Source organism: Cydia fagiglandana, chromosome 1 (genome assembly GCF_963556715.1).
Source record: "Cydia fagiglandana chromosome 1, ilCydFagi1.1, whole genome shotgun sequence".
NCBI lineage: Eukaryota > Metazoa > Arthropoda > Insecta > Lepidoptera > Tortricidae > Cydia > Cydia fagiglandana.
Window position 1 is genome coordinate 22,979,500 of NC_085932.1, and position 18,039 is coordinate 22,997,538.

The following is an 18,039-nucleotide window of genomic DNA, read 5'->3' on the forward strand; positions in this document are numbered from 1 at the left end:
ATTATTATTTTTGTTACGGCGTTAGACAGAGAAGCATGGCAGTCCTTAGTGTCGGGGGCCAAGATCCATTTCGGGTCGCTGCGCCACGGCAGTAAGTAAGTAAGTATTTTTGTACCTCATTGTAACTCAGAGAGGAGTAGAAGCTCACGTAACCGGGGGTAAAGTGTCCTCGTCCATAATTCATCATAGTCGCAGTCAGTCAGACAAGCTTGCAATAACAATGGATTAAAGTTTCGCTAGAGCTGGAGCTTTAAAGGCGTAAGTTATGGGAGGCGAGCGGATACCAACATGTGCTTAGTTAAAGGACACTAGCTTTTCGTCTATTGTTAGGAAAACATTGAGATTCGCGGTAAATATTTATTCTAGTTAGACTTATTACTTATAGTATAAGTTCAGCTTTAATTATATTCTCAATGCCTTTACTGAACTACGAGTTGGTTGTCAAAAGGTTGTCAATACCAACCGTTTTGTAGACCAATTTGGAACACGGAACCAAAGCAGTCTAAAAGGTAAAATTCCTTTTTTAAGTTAAACTTTTATGTTTGACTTCAAAATTCTAACAAAGTGAGATTTGGACATTATTCTGGGTAAGCCATTTTCTTCGGATCAGCTTTTGAATAAGTACCATTTTTAGTGGTGTCTTCGTAGATAGGCAATTTTCTTAAAAAAAGAAAAATCCAGTTTAAAGACTATAGGTATATTTTTTTATATATGTATGTTTCTAATAAGGCTGTATAAGTTTAGTTGTTTGTTCCTTTTATAAATGTTTCTAATAAGGCTGTATAAGTTTAGTTGTTTGTTCCTGCACATTTTTCCAAATGCATGTTATTTATCATTAACCGACTTCCAAATCTTAAAAGGAAGAGGTCATCAATTCATTTGTATGTTTTTTTTTTTTAAATAGAGCTTCAGTTTGTGACTTCCTCCATCGAAATATGTGATTGACAGACGTAGCGCCGCTTATTTAATTTGACCTTCCCCCCTTCTAACCAAACACCTGAATGGAGTTATCCAAACGATATTCCAGGTATCTTCGTATACTGGTTAATCGGACACTGATGCCGTGTTACATCTATTAAGAGGTTCGAAGACTTGTTTCTTAATGTTAATGGGCTGTATTAAGCATTCAAATGATTCCTGAAACTGCTGATATAAATGCATTAAGTGAGAATGAATTGGTTAACAGGATTATACGAGCCTTGATAGTAGGTAATGAGATAAAGTACGCGGTAAACTTAAGTGGTAGTTTATTAGTATAAAATTTAAACATCTGGGAGACCGAGCTCGGAAAACATAAAAACTTAAAAAATGCGTGTTTTCCCAGAGATAAGACCTAGAAAGATCGTTGTTTCGTCCTATCCCCAAAAACCCCCATATTATGTAGCAAATTTTATCGAAATCGTTAGAGCCGTTTGTAACTATGATGAAATAAACAAGATTTCCTCGTTTAAAGGTATAAGATTCTTACATATTATCATAAAATGTGTAGTTGATTCTTTGTCTCACTGTTATAAAAACTTCAATGAAATTAAAAGTTCTGTAGGTACACAGTAATAATAAATGAAACGGCATTGGTGATTTAATTTTTTATTTTGATTTCATTAATATTAACTTACATTCCTATACATAACTTATCATTAACCTACAACTGAATAGGTATGTACAAAATTGTTGTTTAAATAACGTAACATATTTACACGATACAATAACTAAATTTTCCTTTGGAATGCACAGATATTTGGACGGAACCATTTTACACTGTAAACTATGAATACTTATCTTATTTTTAAGACGATTTCTTACTATTTTTAAATATTAATAAATACATAAAATACTGCAAAATTTACTTCGATTGAGCGAAGGTAAAATCGTAATTGCACATTTGTTTTGCACTAAAAAAGATGCGAACATCATATTAAAATATCTGATACTTATGTCATTTTTTCTAATAAATCCGGATATTTTAAAAGAATATTATGGTTTGACAATTCCGTATCATCATATTGTAAAAACATATTCTTGAAAAATAGGTATTTCTTTCTTCTTTAGGGCATATTGTTATTATGATGTTATTTGTTTATCATTATAGAGTTAGAACGAGGTAAGTGTGCAACGATTTTGAAAGCACACCACAAGCAGTGCAAGTGTTATTTAAACGTCATAATTTCATAGAAGATTGACGTTTTAAATAACACTTGCACTGCGTTATCAAAATCGTTGCAGACTTATCTCTCGATATGACTCTACCTACATAAAATCAATTTATGGCATTCTCAACCTTCATATAATAAAAAAAACAAATGCAAACTTGGATAGTGAGGATGTTTTTATTCTCAAAACATTACACTGGTGGAATTCAGAAGTATCTTATCAAATTTCCATAGTGCGACGGAAATCGACGGTCTTAGGCCTCTTAGGGCTGATTTAGACGGCGAGCGAACTCGCATGCGATTTAAGTTACATTGCGGACTGTTGGTTACGGCCAACTCAAACGACCGATCAAAAACCGCAATGTAATGAAACTCGCATGCGAGTTCTCTCATCGTCTAAATGAGCCCTTACTTATACTGCAAAACGTAATTCAAGACCAAAAAAAGTAAGAAATGTTGCCACTTTTTTACTAGCGCGTCTTGTATTTATGTAAAAATAAGTAAATAAAAGTACTTTTTTAAATAGTAGGAGTAAAATTACTAATGAATAAATTATCTTAGCGTGATTATTAATCAAAATGAATTTACTATCTTACGAACAAATTATTGCAATGGCAACATTTTCTTATTTTTTTTGTTCTTGAATTACGTTTTGCAGTATAGGTACTGTTAACAGCACAAAACAGTTTTTATGAATCCTCACACCTATTTATAACATATTGAAAGTTAAGTAACCATTGCTCGTTCGGGTTGTACGATGTGGTTGTAGGTGAACCGCTGGTATTCAGGAGCCTTGAGGGTGTCGGACCAGGGCGGGCTGGGGTTCCACCGGTCCATGCCGTCGGTATCCAGGGTTAAGGGCGCCAACCGCATCCGCTTCGGACTGGGATACTCCATACCTGCGACGGGCAAGGAAATTGTATGGCACAAGAAAAACAAATGCAGTATTATAACTTTTAGTTCCAAAGTTTGGGGACTTGGGAGTGATGCAAGTGATTCGGCGCGGCGTGATTGGAGCCGAATTAAAATTAACAAACTTAGTTTAGAGTCATCAGGAGATAATAATCGTGACTGTGTGCAAAATGATTTTCGTTCATTGACTTTCGTTGAAATGTGTAGGTAACTAATTAAGCGCCACTCGCACCATCCCACTACCCCCTAACCCACTAACCCTTAGCAGTTAAACCGTTAACCCGGTGTCAAATTGTACTGGTAACCATGGTAACTCCATGTTTAACCGGTTAACCCCGGGTTAAACTGGTATCCGAAACATATTTAAATATTTTTACAGTACATATGGTCCTATTTTCCCGCACTAGTGCGTGAAGTAGCACTTTTCGTGCGTATGTCAAAAATTTAAAGGGCCATTTTTACTGTAAAACGTTGTACGATACACGGGCGAATAGGTAATTCGCAACTCGTGTCGATTTAAAACACTCCCTTCGGCCGTGTTTTAATTTATCGTCACTCGTTTCGAATTTCCTATTTTCCGCACTTGTATCGTAAATAACTAATGTAGGTACACACCTTCTATCGCAGTACTGGTACACGGCTCCTGTACAGGGTAGCCAACTCGTGGGTACTGTTCATAGTACTCGCGCTTGCCGGGGTGCGGGTACATATACATGTTGCTGTTCACCACGATCTCCGGAGAAGGGTCGTAGTGCAGGGGAGATCTGGCGAAAATAATGTTCATAGTTATTAGTTGCTAGTGAATGGCCAGGTCGAAACATAAGCTATCGACTGCGGAATAATTTAATCATGCTAAGAATAACACGAAAAAGTAGTTGTGAACTAAGAATAAAACCATAATTTCACGTATTGAGGTTTATAATTTACGTAGAACCTGTCCACCATTGAATCTCAACAATCATAATAGGTTTATTCAGTGACAATTTGAAAGTACCAGTTTATAAAAACTGCGCAACAGCATCAATAACATGAACGCGAGATCTTTGAGATATATTTTTTAAGTTGACGTTTTCATATTTGGTTTACACTTAGTTGGACAATTTTACTAATGCGGTCGAAGTTAGCAGAAGCTGTTCAAATATAGATCTTATGACGGTAGTGTTAATGAGGTGTATGAGTTTTTGAATGCTAACGCAAGTTGGGAATGAAGGTATACAATAAATATGGTAATGAAAGATGTCAAATTACGCGGCTGGCCGTGCGCTTGCGATGGCGGGGTGATGATTTTCATATTTATTTCTCGGCTGTGACATGACAGATACAAATTGTCCGAAGTGACCTTGAATTGGTTTTTATTTTTTAGTTAATGTACTTTCATTATTGAATGAATATGTAGCATGAGAAACGAACAAATTGAGATAAGGTCGGGTATTATATGGACATTGAACAGACATTTTGTGTACCTATAAACAGGATTAGGTACATACACAAACGTATGTCAAATCACAATTGACTAAAGGTATTTTGAACACCATCATTTATTACCTTTCTTCACTGATCGTAGACTGCGGAGAGTGAGTAGAATAGTCGACTGGTCCTCTCTCTGAATACGTCCTCTCACAGCCACTGAAATCTTCAACCATCTTCTGTGGAACGTATGAAGACACATGGTACCCTGGATACTCGACCTCCTGGTTTTCTACATAAGGGTACGCTTCTTGATATGCGTCCTGATAGGTGTTCTCTCTTCTGAAGAACTTTTGGCACCTGGGATCTAAGACTCCGCAGGGTTGGTTCTGGTAGCCGTAGTATTGGTAAAGCCAGGAATTTGCAAGCATAATTGAAGCTTCCTCTTCACTGCAGACAAAAAAGAAATTTGAGTTAGTACTGAAATGTTTTTATCAACTAACATTGTGTTTTAATATAGATAGGCATAAAGTCGAATGTATTTTGTGAAACAATAAACAACTTTTGAAACTGTTCTTAAGTATTTACGATTTGCCAGAAAAAGTATCACGTATGAATTTGCAACAATTTCCTCAATTAAAAGTCCCACTACTACGTAAGTACTATAGACCTACCGCTTAAATGAGTCCGACTAAGTGCGGCGGGGAAGGCGCGGGAGGCAGGCGTACGGCGCCCACACCTTCCCCGCCGCCCTTAGTCGTCATACCCCTTCGCCCCCGTACCGCGCAGGCGAGGACTCATTTAAGCGGTCGGTCTATAAGTAAGTACAAGTATTACACATTATAAAAGTTAGAGATAATTTGAACCTTAGAACTTGGTTAGTGGCCACGATGAATTGTCGCGGAGCGTCGGCGGCGTCCTTCACCTGCAGAACGACGTGCACCCACAGGAACTGCCCGCTTCGCTGCTGCAGCTTCACCAGCAGGATGCAGCACTTGTCCTGCTCTGACTGCGTTACTGTCACAGACACGAATCGGTTTCATTATGTTAATTGCACTTAGGTCTATCAAAACTGCCATTACTGTTTATATTTTTATTTTAAAAATTACTGACTACCTCTACTACCAAACAAACTTTCTGAAGTTCTTTATTTTCAGTTTATTTATTATTTTGTCTATTAACAAGGAAAAATCAGGTTTGTGGTTACTTACTTAGTCTATGTTTACTTTGTGCTTCTCGCAAACTGTCCCAGTGTAGTAATTGATACCACGACACGTCAACCAATTCTGATTTCTTCCAACCTAAGTACCATTCACCGCTGGAACAATGTAAAGATTAAATTTAATAAAATCTGTCACGTCGCATATATCGAACTGTTGAACTTGATAAAATGATTGTAGATTATTTAAAAATATATTTTAATGCATGCTGTGAAAATATTTATTACCTAACAGTTTATGTTAATTAGCCATGCTTAATTCTTAAACGAAAGGCAAAACTACAGTGACACTAAATGTTATTCAAATCTATCTTAGCTTACTTGGCGTCGATGTGCAGTATCTTCATGTCCATGGTGTGCAGCGTGGTGAAGACGTTGGTGGCACCGTGCACGATGCACTCGCGCGTCTCGGGCATGGCGAGCGGCGTGCACGCCGCCAGGAACACCGGCTCGTTGCGGCTGCACAGCGGCAGGTACGACACGAAGTTGCCCCGCACTAGAGCCACCTGTCATCAAATCTATAGCTTACTTGGCGTCGATGTGCAGTATCTTCATGTCCATGGTGTGCAGCGTGGTGAAGACGTTGGTGGCGCCGTGCACGACGCACTCGCGCGTCTCGGGCATGGCGAGCGGCGTGCACGCCGCCAGGAACACCGGCTCGTTGCGGCTGCACAGCGGCAGGTACGACACGAAGTGGCCCCGCACTAGAGCCACCTGTCATCAAAGGATAAATAATTCAAATTAGCTTTAAATAGTTTCAAGCGTTTTTATTATTATTTATTTTATTAATATTCCATGGAACTTATACCGGGTGTGGCCTGTAATATGAGCAAAAATTTAAACTGTAGGCTGTACTCCTCATACTGACCAACGATTGTTCAGCGACTTTTAAAAATAACTTGTGGTTTGATTTTTAATGCAATTTAAAGTTTATTCTAAGACGCAATGTATTGCGAATTTTGTTATGTTTAAGGCGTGACAAGCAACGTCAACCACAATGACATGGCGTTCATTGAAGGTAATATTTATTTTGTATGAAAAATAGGGAGTCTAAATACTTCATAATTTTTAAAAGTTGTTGAACAAATGTGTCACCGTTTGAGGAGTGCAATCTATGTTTTAATTATTTGCTCGTGTTACAGGCTACACCCGGTATATCAATTACATATAACAACTAACTTACGTAAAGAGTCTGTATGTTGTAAGATGTAGGTACATAATTAACAGGAAGTTAAGTTAAGTATGTACTTACTTTTTGATCTCCGAATCTCATTTGTCTCCTCGCGTTTCTTGAAACGTTCATTCTACAGAAGAAATGCCTATTCTTTGGTACGTTTTCAGTCTCTCCATTGCTTCCTCTATTCAGTTCAGTTTGAACAGTTTGGTGATCTTGTCTATCTATAATGTCGTATACGCTATCGCCATGTATTAGCAAATCTTCCTAAAAATTAAACCAATATTAGTCAATCAATATTAATAGCTATTAGTATAAAATAGTTGATAGTGCAAAGTATTGAAGAGCGGCCAGTGTAATTTCAAAATTAATATAATATCGTTAGGAAATTATATTTTTTGATACAAAAAATGCTAAACTGAAACTGGTGCCAGATTACAAAAATACAGGTTACTTATATTATTTCAGTTACTAACCATGGAGTGTCCCAGGTATTCCGCAGCATTTTCCGATATGTACAACAGTTTCCCGTTCTGTGTCATCATCATCATAAAACCGTTCATTGCCTGAAAAACATTGTAAATGTCAATACTGACTTTTATGGTTTCACGTTAAATGCCCATAAAACTTGAAAAAGTAAAACATACCTTTGAAAATCCAATATTAGGTGTTGGCGTTGCTTGCTCTTGATACTCGTAGCTGAAGTCGTGACTTTTAAACACTAAAACAGAAAGAAAGACGTTATTATGGGTAAAGTTATAGCAACTGGAGATAAGATAGTGGCCTAAATGCATGTTAAACGTCTTAATATGCTCTGTCGTGACTGAAGGTGAGCTGACAAACTTTTGGGAGACGTTTTCAGAATGTGCCCGAGATTTTGGGATAACTACGTGATGGGCTTACGAAGTTTTTTTAGTGGGAAAGAAGGGAAATTTAATAACAATATGGGTGCGATGTTAATCTGGGGTGGATGTTACAGTCAACATTTTCACGACTCATAACTAGATACGGAACGGAGACGGTATATACGGTTAGGATGAGGTTGTTTGTTTATTAGTGTTTTACAAACGAATTTTCAAATCTCCAAGGTGGTTAGACCGCTTTTTGTAAGGGGTTTGTCGTACATGTAAGGTAGGTCAAAGATTAAATTGCTCATTTTCTTTCCGGGTTTTGTTTTGGCCAAAGCTATTAAGTATTAACAAAATTTAAGGTGCCACCATTATAAAGGATCTTTGGAATGTAAAACTCGTGTCTAAATAGTAAAGTAGGTATTTTATTATGGAAGTTGTATTCAATAATCAATTAATTAGATAGTTCACTATTTGATTAGAATCTTATTAATTATGGAACGCCTCAACTTTGGAATCTATTAATTAGTAAATAGATAAGTATATATATAACATATATGGATGTATAATATTAGCAGTACCATGTATGGACTAACTAATACCTATTTGGTAGAAAAAATAAAAGTAAGCAATCTATTTCTATAGGTATACAATAATTTATACCCCTTATTCATAAATGAGCTACAAACCTCAATTAGCTAATAATCGTTTGTCTTTATCTGTCATTTTGACTTATACCGGGTGTGGCCTGTAACATGAGCAAATAATTAAAACATAGACTGTATATACTCCTCAAACGGTGACACTTTTGTTCTACAACTTTGAAAAATTATGAATTATTCCCCCCCCACCCCCCTACCCCCCTACCCCCTACCCTCCCCACCCCCTCCCTATTTTTCATACAAAATAAATATTATCTTCAATGGACGCCATCGCCACGCCATATCATTGTGATTGACGTTGCTTGTCACGCCTTAAACGTAACAAAATTCGCAATACATTGCGTCTTAGAATAAACTTTAAAGTGTATTAAAAATCAAACCACACGTTATTTTTAAAAGTCGCTGAACAAATGTTAGTTAGTATGAGGAGTACAGCCTACAGTTTAATTTTTTGCTTATATTACAGGCCACACCCGGTAAATTTATAAGAAAGGTATAAAATATAATTTAACTAAATTAGGCCCGTAAAGTTTTATGAATGGGGATAGGTACGTGTTTTGTTACCTTGTTGGAAGTAATTCATTTTCCGCACATAGACGCAGACTAGGGCCATGAGCTGCAGCTGCGAGAGGCGCTGGCGGGTGGAGGGCGGCAGCGGCAGCAGGTCCCGCAGGTTGGAGATCTCGGCGTTGATCAGGTCGCGCCGCATCTTGCTGGCGCCTTTTGTTGACTTTGTTGGTTCGAATCTGGCGAAAATAATGTTCAATTACTACCTACTTTGGGTTTATAGTAAATATGCATTGATTGTTTAAGATGTCTGAAGTACGGCGCTATATGTTTTATAGGTAAGTAGTTGAATTTTCAATGTACGGAGCCGTGCATTAGTAGTCAAATTCGAAGCACGAATTTGTCTTAGACTACATAATATGCACTATCAACGAATTTGTATTTATAGTATCTATGGTTTATGATATGGCACAAACTTGTTTAATAAGTTAAATATAATAACTCTTTAACGCAAAACGTTAGGTGGAACAGTTTTGTCTGATTTTCGTTTATTTCTAACATCTATCATTCATTTATCTATCATTTCGAACAATTTATACGGTACTTATATTTTAATTTTATTTATGCATTAACTAATTTTTAGATCTTGTAGTTAAAACAGGTAGGATTTTAATAAATACCTATTTATATAAGAAACGCCATTATAGTTTATGTCAGTTCATACGTATGTACGAAATGCGCATTTCCTTGTAAAGTTACCTATAAGAGAGTGATAAATAAGTAGGTAGTGAAATGTCTGCCGTATTTGAACTGCAAGATATTCACAAGCGACACGTACTAGATCCATTCTAGATACGTTATAGTTTAGATATCAACTAGTTCTCTTTAGCAGCGCAATTCACCAACCAATGTCACTTGTTAGATATAGTGTAAGATATATATTAAATGTGAATTGGATCTCTAAGTCATATCCCGGGAAATCGTTCAAGAGTATCTCCAGAATCGCGCAAATGTCAAATTTAACAGGTTAGATCTTAAACATATCGTTATCGTATCTTGGTGATGTCTAAAAGTTATCTAATAGATGTCTATTTCAAAATCCGAATCGGGCCCTGTGAAAGCGAACATAAGAGAACTGTACAGAAGAGGACGAACCACAAAAATACTTAATCTGGCGGCCGCCAGATTATTGGTGCGCTCTTTAAAAATATAAGGGGCTCACACAGTACACCTACTCGTAAGTTTCAAATTTCATTAAAATAATATCTTATTATAGTCTCAGAGTAAAATGGCTGTGACATACCGACAAACCGCGTGACGTACGTGGGATGTGACGAAACCATAAGGGTTCCGTTTTTGCAATTTTGGCTACTGAACCCTCTCTAATACTACCCCAAGTATCAATGTAAGGTCAGTGACCGTGTTGTGATCAAACGTTAGAAGTTAAAAGGATCTACAGAGTGGCTATGCTAATGCGATCTTCACAAGAGCGCCGCTACACCTGTCCGGAACACAGTATCCGCGCATTGTCTACAAATCCTAGAAAAACTATTTTATCTTTTTATTTAGAATCACATTATGAAACGGAAGATGAAATAAATGTTTATTGCAGTATAAAGAAAGATGGACAGGAATTTTTATACCGATAATTATTCGCCTTGTCTTATGTATTTAATCTAGGTAAGTAGGTAAGAAGAATGAAGTATAGGAGATATCAATATTAAAATTGTTATAAGCCATAAATAGCTTTGGTACTGGCCAAAATAATTGCACATTTTTGTTTAATTTTTGTTTGTGTAAACTTCTTTGTATCTAAAGGAATTATCACTTAATCAGAAATATTTGATGTAATTAAAATATTTTCTGTACCTCACAAAGTCGTTTAACCCAACGAGCAGTTCTACAAGAATTTTTCCGCTTAATTTTAGTCTCATTTCAAGCATTCCAACTGGCATGAACGCGCTAATGTATCAGAATTTTCACGGTCCCTAACCGAGCGTGTCGCGACCACGTTTGACGCACGCAAGGAATGCCGCTTTTTGTAACGCAGTGCGTAAACGATTACCATGTTACGACGCATTCTTGGTTTGATATCACTAAAAAGTTACGCATCATTTTGATGGCTTGATTTATCATTAGATTTAGATATTAGATCATACTCTAAATATTTTTTTTATAATGTGACATGTTCGTTTTCAAATTGCTAATGCAAGGAAATAAAAGCACTAATAAATATTAGTTTTATTACTTAATCCATGTATAAGGATCTTATAATTCAATGTAATATTAATACGAGTTTTAGTTATTATTCAAATTTCGTTATTTTATCATTACATTTTGATCTAGTAGCTATTCAATTTATAACTAACAGTATCAATTATTCCATATTAATAAAGGCCTTAATTAAATAAAATATTTTACAAGCACTTGATTATATTTTTACGGACTTAAACGATAACTTCTCAACAAAACATTAACTACAAAAATAAACAACAATAACTCAATATAAAATCTCAAACAAATTAATAACCCGGCACCGAAGGCACCAATCATCCCATGTTTTCCCACAATCATATTAGTCGGTAAAAAACCTAATCACTCAAATAAGAAGTCGTTCACTTTAGAGGTAAAAATCGTAACTTTCAAGCCAGGGCACATTCTATTATGGCTTTTATTTCTTCATTAGAAAATCAAATTTGGATTAACGCAGCTATAAATACACTTTTGTTTTAAGCGGTCATATTAACTAAGAGTGATAAGTTATAAACGAAAAGTTAATCAGTTTTGAACTCTGTTTATTCGGTATTTACGGCTGGAATTCATTAAGTTCCGAATAAATGCTGTACTTTTGTGTGGTGGCGATGTTCAAAGGACTCCCAGGCGAGATGAAAGTGCCGCGCGCGCAGCGTGTTAACATGCCGCCCGCACCGGAACACTACTTCCCATAAGGATAACCGCATTTATATTCGGCTGTTATGCTCACCGTTCAGTATTATATCTATTATCAATATGTAAGATTTATTATCACTTTCTAACTACTATTTTAAGGAATGTGTATTTTTGCAACTTAAAATACTTATTTTTAATTTTTAATTGTGCATCTGAGTCAGCAGGAGTATGGTAGGTATGGTATGTCGGTATTATGGAAAATACGTCTACTTACTCCATTTTAAAAGATCAGATATTAGTGAAGTTGTATACTTAATATGATTTTTAATTATTTGTGTTTATTACAATAATATATTTTTACCTAAATATTAATCAAACGATGACGACGTTTTGTACGATAAGTTATTCTTTCGTAAAATAAAGATTAAATAAATAAATAAATCAAGTTAGTAAACATACAGTCATGACAAAGGTATAAATGTGTACTCGTAACTGAATTTTACATATTATCAGAACGATCATTTCTGAATAATATGTTAATTTTATCCAAAATTAGTATTTAACACCCCACACACTAGGATTGAAGCAAAAAAATATCATCCCCATGGTTCAATTCAAACATTTACGGGACGTATCCTATAAAAAGCGCTGGCCTAGCGGTAAGAGCGTGCGACTTTCAATCCGGAGGTCGCGGGTTCAAACCCTGGCTCGTACCAATGAGTTTTTCGGGACTTATGTACCTACGAAATATCATTTGATATTTACCAGTTGCTTTTCGGTGAAGGAAAACATTGTGAGGAAACCGGACTAATCCCAATAAGGCATAGTTTCCCCTCTGGGTTGGAAGGTCAGATGGCAGTCGCTTTCGTAAAAACTAGTGCCTACGTCAAAACTTGGGATTAGTTGTCAAGCGGACCCCAGGATCCCATGAGCCATGGCAAAATGCCGGGATAACGCGAGGAAGAAGACGAGAGGTATCCTATAAATAATTGTTCAATGTTTATTTTTTCCCTTGGTAAGTGTGATTGAAATAAATATCCATGGTAAATTTCATATTTCTAATACTAAAGATCCCAAAGCCAAGCCGCGGATGAATGGGCAGACAGATAGAGCGAAACTATAAGGTTTAGTAATGAGCTATAAAACCCTAAAACATATAATAAAACAAACATTGGTAAGAATGATAGCATTCAATTAATGCAACCGAGATGATACTTATTGAATGAAATAGCTTATCGATTGTCATCTGACATAAAAATTGCTCTATAAAGAACCATTTTGCATGAGTTACGAGAAGGTGTCGTTGACCAATCCGACGGGCCCCATACGAGTATATATCGCGGCTGCTGTATACTTTTGGTTTGTTTACCTATATGATTCTACTATTTTAAAGTATTATTTTTGTTGACTCATGGAAAAAGTAATGTATACAATAGTGATATAATCAAGTTTTTCAATCTCCTACCCAATAAGGCCACTCAGCAAGCTTCGTGGCCTTAACAAGGTGCTCGACTGAAAAGCTCTCCATTATCATGAGGGTTATAAACTACTATTACCAATGTATTTTTTTCTTAATCAGTTACGAGTACCTACGTATACCACGGTATACGGGTAACATTAAAAAAATAATATAGAATAGTAGCAGGTAGACATTTACCTTAAAATAATACATATAAATTAGCTTCTGCTGCTTACTTGGTACTTACATATTTATTTTCTAGTGAGAACTAATTAATATGTTTGTTGGCTTGTGTAGTGTGTACCCTCAGCCAGGGCGAGGCGAGGCGTGACTGTCTCGTTTGCGCCGCGGCTGTGGATTCAACCACTTAATAAACTCTGACGACATTTAAAAATATCGGAAATACGTATATTCAAATCAGCCTTCAGTCATTTACTACTTCGAGGTTTCATTTCTGCCTGTAGATTGAAATCTCCGAAAAAAGAAAAATATTATGTTACAAACTACATCTGACCTGACGCAGTTTTATAACTACAAATTGGCTATATTTGTGGGTTATTATGAATAACATAAATAAATATAAATAGTGGCACTTTTTGGTGTTAATGTTTTTTATAATTTAAATTAATACCTACCTAATTGAAAACGTACGGCGGCAGCATTTCAATTTCCATTACCTGCCACCTAATTAGTTTTAGTTGAATTTTAGTTTTGTGCCAATAAACATTTCTTATTCTTATTCAACAAATGTGTTAGGAAAATATTTTTTTAAGAATAAATTATTATTACGAATGATTTTTTTAGGGTTAAGAGTAGAACATATCTGTATTTATACATCGCAATGAAAAAGTTTTTGTACCGTAAAAATTTATTGGGTAACTTAAGTAGTTAAAATAAAATAAGTACCGATGGCTGAAATGTTACGTATCTGGTAAACATACATATTTCCGTACAAGGTTATATATCTCAAGGCGCAATATATATTTAGCACTTAGGTAACAATACGGCACCAAGTGCGCTAAGAGTAGTATATTGCTACTAATGGGCGCTTCGTCTTTTTATGTCTGGAATTATCTAGTTTATAAACAAATGTTTTATTATTTAGGGAAATTTAATTCAATTATATAAATAAATACGTATGTATTCATAATTGCTTTTGTTGTGCATGTAAGCGTTATTATAATTAATAGTTACTATGCTGTGGCCACCGCGATCGTTATCGTTATGCTGACTGCTATACGATCACTTGGACATCAACATTTTCTCATTATACTTAATGTTATCATTTTTTATTAAGATCTAATCTCCAACAATCATAAATTTTGAGATGTGTTAAATTTAGATGTAAGTGGGTTATATTCTCTTTCAATAACTAATGGTTTGTTTTAGGCCAAGAATATCTGCAAAAACACTTTTAAGCTTAGAATTTTGTAACACCGATTCTAGTTTGCATAGTTCAAATATCCTGAAAAAATCTTTAGCATAAGTACATTAAATTGCCTGGAATACCGATCAAATAACTTATTTAATTTATAATACGTATGTTTCGATGGATAAGCGTATTTTATCAGTAGGATAAAAGCTCAGTTCGTGAAGTGCGACTTTAGTGCCATAATGTCAATAATACTCATACCGGGGGTGGTCTGTAATATGAGCAAAAAATTAAACTGTAGGCTGTACTCCTCATACTGACCAACATTTGTTCAGCGACTTTTAAAAATAACTTGTGGTTTGATTTTTAATACCCTCTAAAGTTTATTCTAAGACGCAATGTATTGCGAATTTTGTTATGTTTAAGGCGTGACAAGCAACGTCAATCACAATGATATGGCGTGGCGATGGCGTCCATTGAAGATAATATTTATTTTGTATGAAAAATAGAGAGTCAAAATACTTCATAATATTTAAAAGTTGTTGAACAAAAGTGTCACCGTTTGAGAAGTACAATCTGTTTTAAATTTTTTTTTGCTCATGTTACAGGCCACACCCGGTATATTGCGAATGGCATTTGTTATTCAAGATGCAACATACAGACCGTGAATTATTAATAATACAAGTGATTATTGCACTCCGCTTGCATGTTAAGTTGTATAATGTAATCTAATAAACAATCTAGAAAGTATTTTTAATGTATAAGTACTACCTAATACCTTTAAAGAACGAGCATTATATAGTATAATATTGTACGAGCTATCATATTTGTTTATTCATAGACAAATCAATTCCTGACGTGTAATGAAGTAGATATAAAATATTTAATTCGCAACACATCCAGTCAAAGTAGATGGCGCTCTTTATACGTTAGCGCTTGACAATCTAATTACCGCGGCCCGTACAGATTTATCTACTGTAACTGTCAAAATTGCAATTTTAATATTTTGCACTATACTTTATGTGGTCCAGTATTCCATTGTTTAAGGGTTTTTTTTAAATATTTTCCCATGAGATAAAACTCAATGCCTATTTGTTTCTCGATATAGAAATCCGATTAATAAATGTCAATATGATTATTAAAAAAAAACCGACTGCGAATTTCGAGTTAGGTACATTTATTACTTCCAATTCAGTTTTTTATGTTGCTATTCTACTATTGACACCCATATATTAATTTGTCCTGCGTCCAAAATGAATTAGAAGTTAATAATTAAATAGTAAACAATAACTTTGCGTGGGTATGTATATTAAAAACGTTAATAATATTATTAAAAAAACTTAATATAGGGAACAGTTAGAAACTATGCTAATATTAATAAAAAAACAATGCTTATAATGTTCTTCATTGTCAACTTTTTACAATAGAGTCATGTCGTGTACTACACTATATTGGCTTTTATAGCTTTTCAGGGATGGGGGCGCAGTGGGGGCGCAACTGCGTTCTACGCCTTCGTCTTCGTGTCGTATGAAAGTAGAAGAAGGAGATTATTAAAGATATATTTAAAAATCCTATTGTACGGACAAATTCATAATTATTTATGTAAACGTAAAGTATAGTTTAAAATTATGTTTTATATTTATTGTGAAACACAAACTAAAAACAGAATGTAATACATAAATGTAAAGTTAGAAATCATTAGATAAATGAGTTAATTATATTTATTATTTGTATGTACTTACCTTAAAAACATTTTAAAGGGATGAACAAACTGGTTTGTAAGTACTAGTATACACTTATACACAACTATTATATTCAATCATTTTTAAGACAATTGTAAAAGAATCAACACGACCACACAGTTTGGATGATCAAGCCTTAATGATTGCTCAATAAAAGCGTCAACCCTTTTCCACAAAATAAAAATCACTAAACGTCATAATCCGGTCATAAAATAAACGATAAAACGCACGTGCCGTCCATAGTAAACACGTATGCAACCTCACAGCGCGACGTCACTACACATTGTGAAAAAAAAAAACTATTTTATATTTCCAAGTTTAATGATAGCGCGGCAATATATGCGTAAGCTTTTTATTAGAATAAGATTAAGGCTCGCTCCTAAGCTCCGATACCGCCGTGCGCCAGCGCATCGGAACAACGACTATAAAAAGCCTCCACCAAACCTCTCTTTCCCGCGAGACTTATTTTCTTTTTGTTGAAAAAACGCGTCCGCGCCTAACGAGTCCCGTCGGGTGGAGGGGAACTTCCAATTTCAAAACTCTTCCAACTTTCGCCTTGTCATTTTGAAAAAGGAACTATCATTTAATTTTGAAGTGAAAAAAGTAAACGCTTGCGACGACTTTATTTTTGAGCGGTCCAAGTGCATTAAAAAAGGATGGGTATAGTTTTGTCCGTCGCGTTTTTCCGCGGAGCCGTCGTTTGTTTCGCGCGAAAGAAATGGAAAGAGCGGTTCGTTACCAGCGTTACTTGAGATTAATGAGTTCGAAAGAGACGTAGGTAATGGCGCGGTAATTACGGCAGTTTTGCGTAAACGAGACGAAACTATAATGATTGGGCGAAATGACAGTTATTGATATTGTCATAATACGCGTCGATTTGTGCGCAGGCGTGGGACGGGACCAGCGCGTGCACATGCGGATGGTAAACGTTAATTAGAATTTAATGACAGCCCTCTTGAGTCGAGATTCGTCGTTTTTGCTGTCGGATGGTGCTTTAATTGGAGCGATCGATTAGCGGGTGTGCCGTGTCTTAGTTGATCTACTTATAATGCTTGCTGTAATTTAACCTAAACGGCTGAAGTTAACTTCGCATATGCTCATTTTTTTAACTACTTGCCAACAAGAGTGGATGAGTTACTTAAAGATACTTTTTGTATGTAATACCTACATGATAATGATATGTAAATTTGGCAACAGGGCTGATAGAGGCATGTGAAATTTTCCTACCTAATATATTTAGGTACTTATACGTGCACCGTCACATTGTAAGTTTGCATTGATGAGACTGATGAGAGCCGATGATATTATGGACACAAAAGCCATTACAAATTATTTAGTTAATCTTTTTTGTTAAACTTTTTCGACAGTAGGTGTCATAGATTTTAATGAACTTAAGTACCTACATACATTCGACAGTTGCTGTTCTTTCTTTACATCGCAGAAATTATATTGATAGCTCGAGTGGGTTTTTGTGATAGACATTTCACCATAATCTTTAGAAATGTTGGGCAGGAGGTAAAATGAAGAGTGATGGTCGCGTATATTTTACGGTTAATACTCGTACCCATCGGGCATGCGGACTCTTGTAATAGCGGGTTCAATTCTGTTGTCTGGGTTTAACTGTGGGTTCAATTCTGAATATTATTTTGTTAATTGTTAGCAGAGTTATTGTGTTGTAAGGTATCATAAAATCAGTTT

At 35.5% G+C, this 18,039-nt stretch overlaps 1 protein-coding gene and 1 long non-coding RNA gene across 2 annotated transcripts in view; one reads left to right on the plus strand and one right to left on the minus strand.

Annotated features, from left to right (window-relative positions):
- Window positions 1-18,039, plus strand: part of LOC134667803 (uncharacterized) — a 433,239-nt gene that overhangs the window by 54,394 nt on the left and 360,806 nt on the right. The gene's annotated exons all lie outside the window — the stretch shown is intronic.
- LOC134666542 (PAS domain-containing protein cky-1-like) lies at window positions 2,877-17,441 on the minus strand. Its single transcript, XM_063523739.1, has 11 exons — window positions 16,342-17,441; window positions 8,937-9,118; window positions 7,510-7,583; window positions 7,339-7,428; window positions 6,941-7,129; window positions 6,218-6,402; window positions 5,681-5,787; window positions 5,336-5,486; window positions 4,608-4,919; window positions 3,678-3,826; window positions 2,877-3,049 (listed from the first exon to the last, which is right to left on the minus strand). The coding sequence occupies exons 1-11, from the start codon at window positions 16,350-16,352 to the stop codon at window positions 2,877-2,879; spliced, it is 1,623 nt and encodes a 540-aa protein (XP_063379809.1). The 5' UTR covers window positions 16,353-17,441.

What these genes read in the sequence shown, in the direction of transcription:
- LOC134666542 (XM_063523739.1), bottom strand. An exon ending in TGAGATTCGGAGATCAAAAA is followed by an intron (nt 6,403 to 6,940) that starts GTAAGTACATAC and finishes CTTTGATGACAG; the next exon opens with GTGGCTCTAGTGCGGGGCCA. An exon ending in TACCAGTACTGCGATAGAAG is followed by an intron (nt 3,050 to 3,677) that starts GTGTGTACCTAC and finishes TGCCCGTCGCAG; the next exon opens with GTATGGAGTATCCCAGTCCG.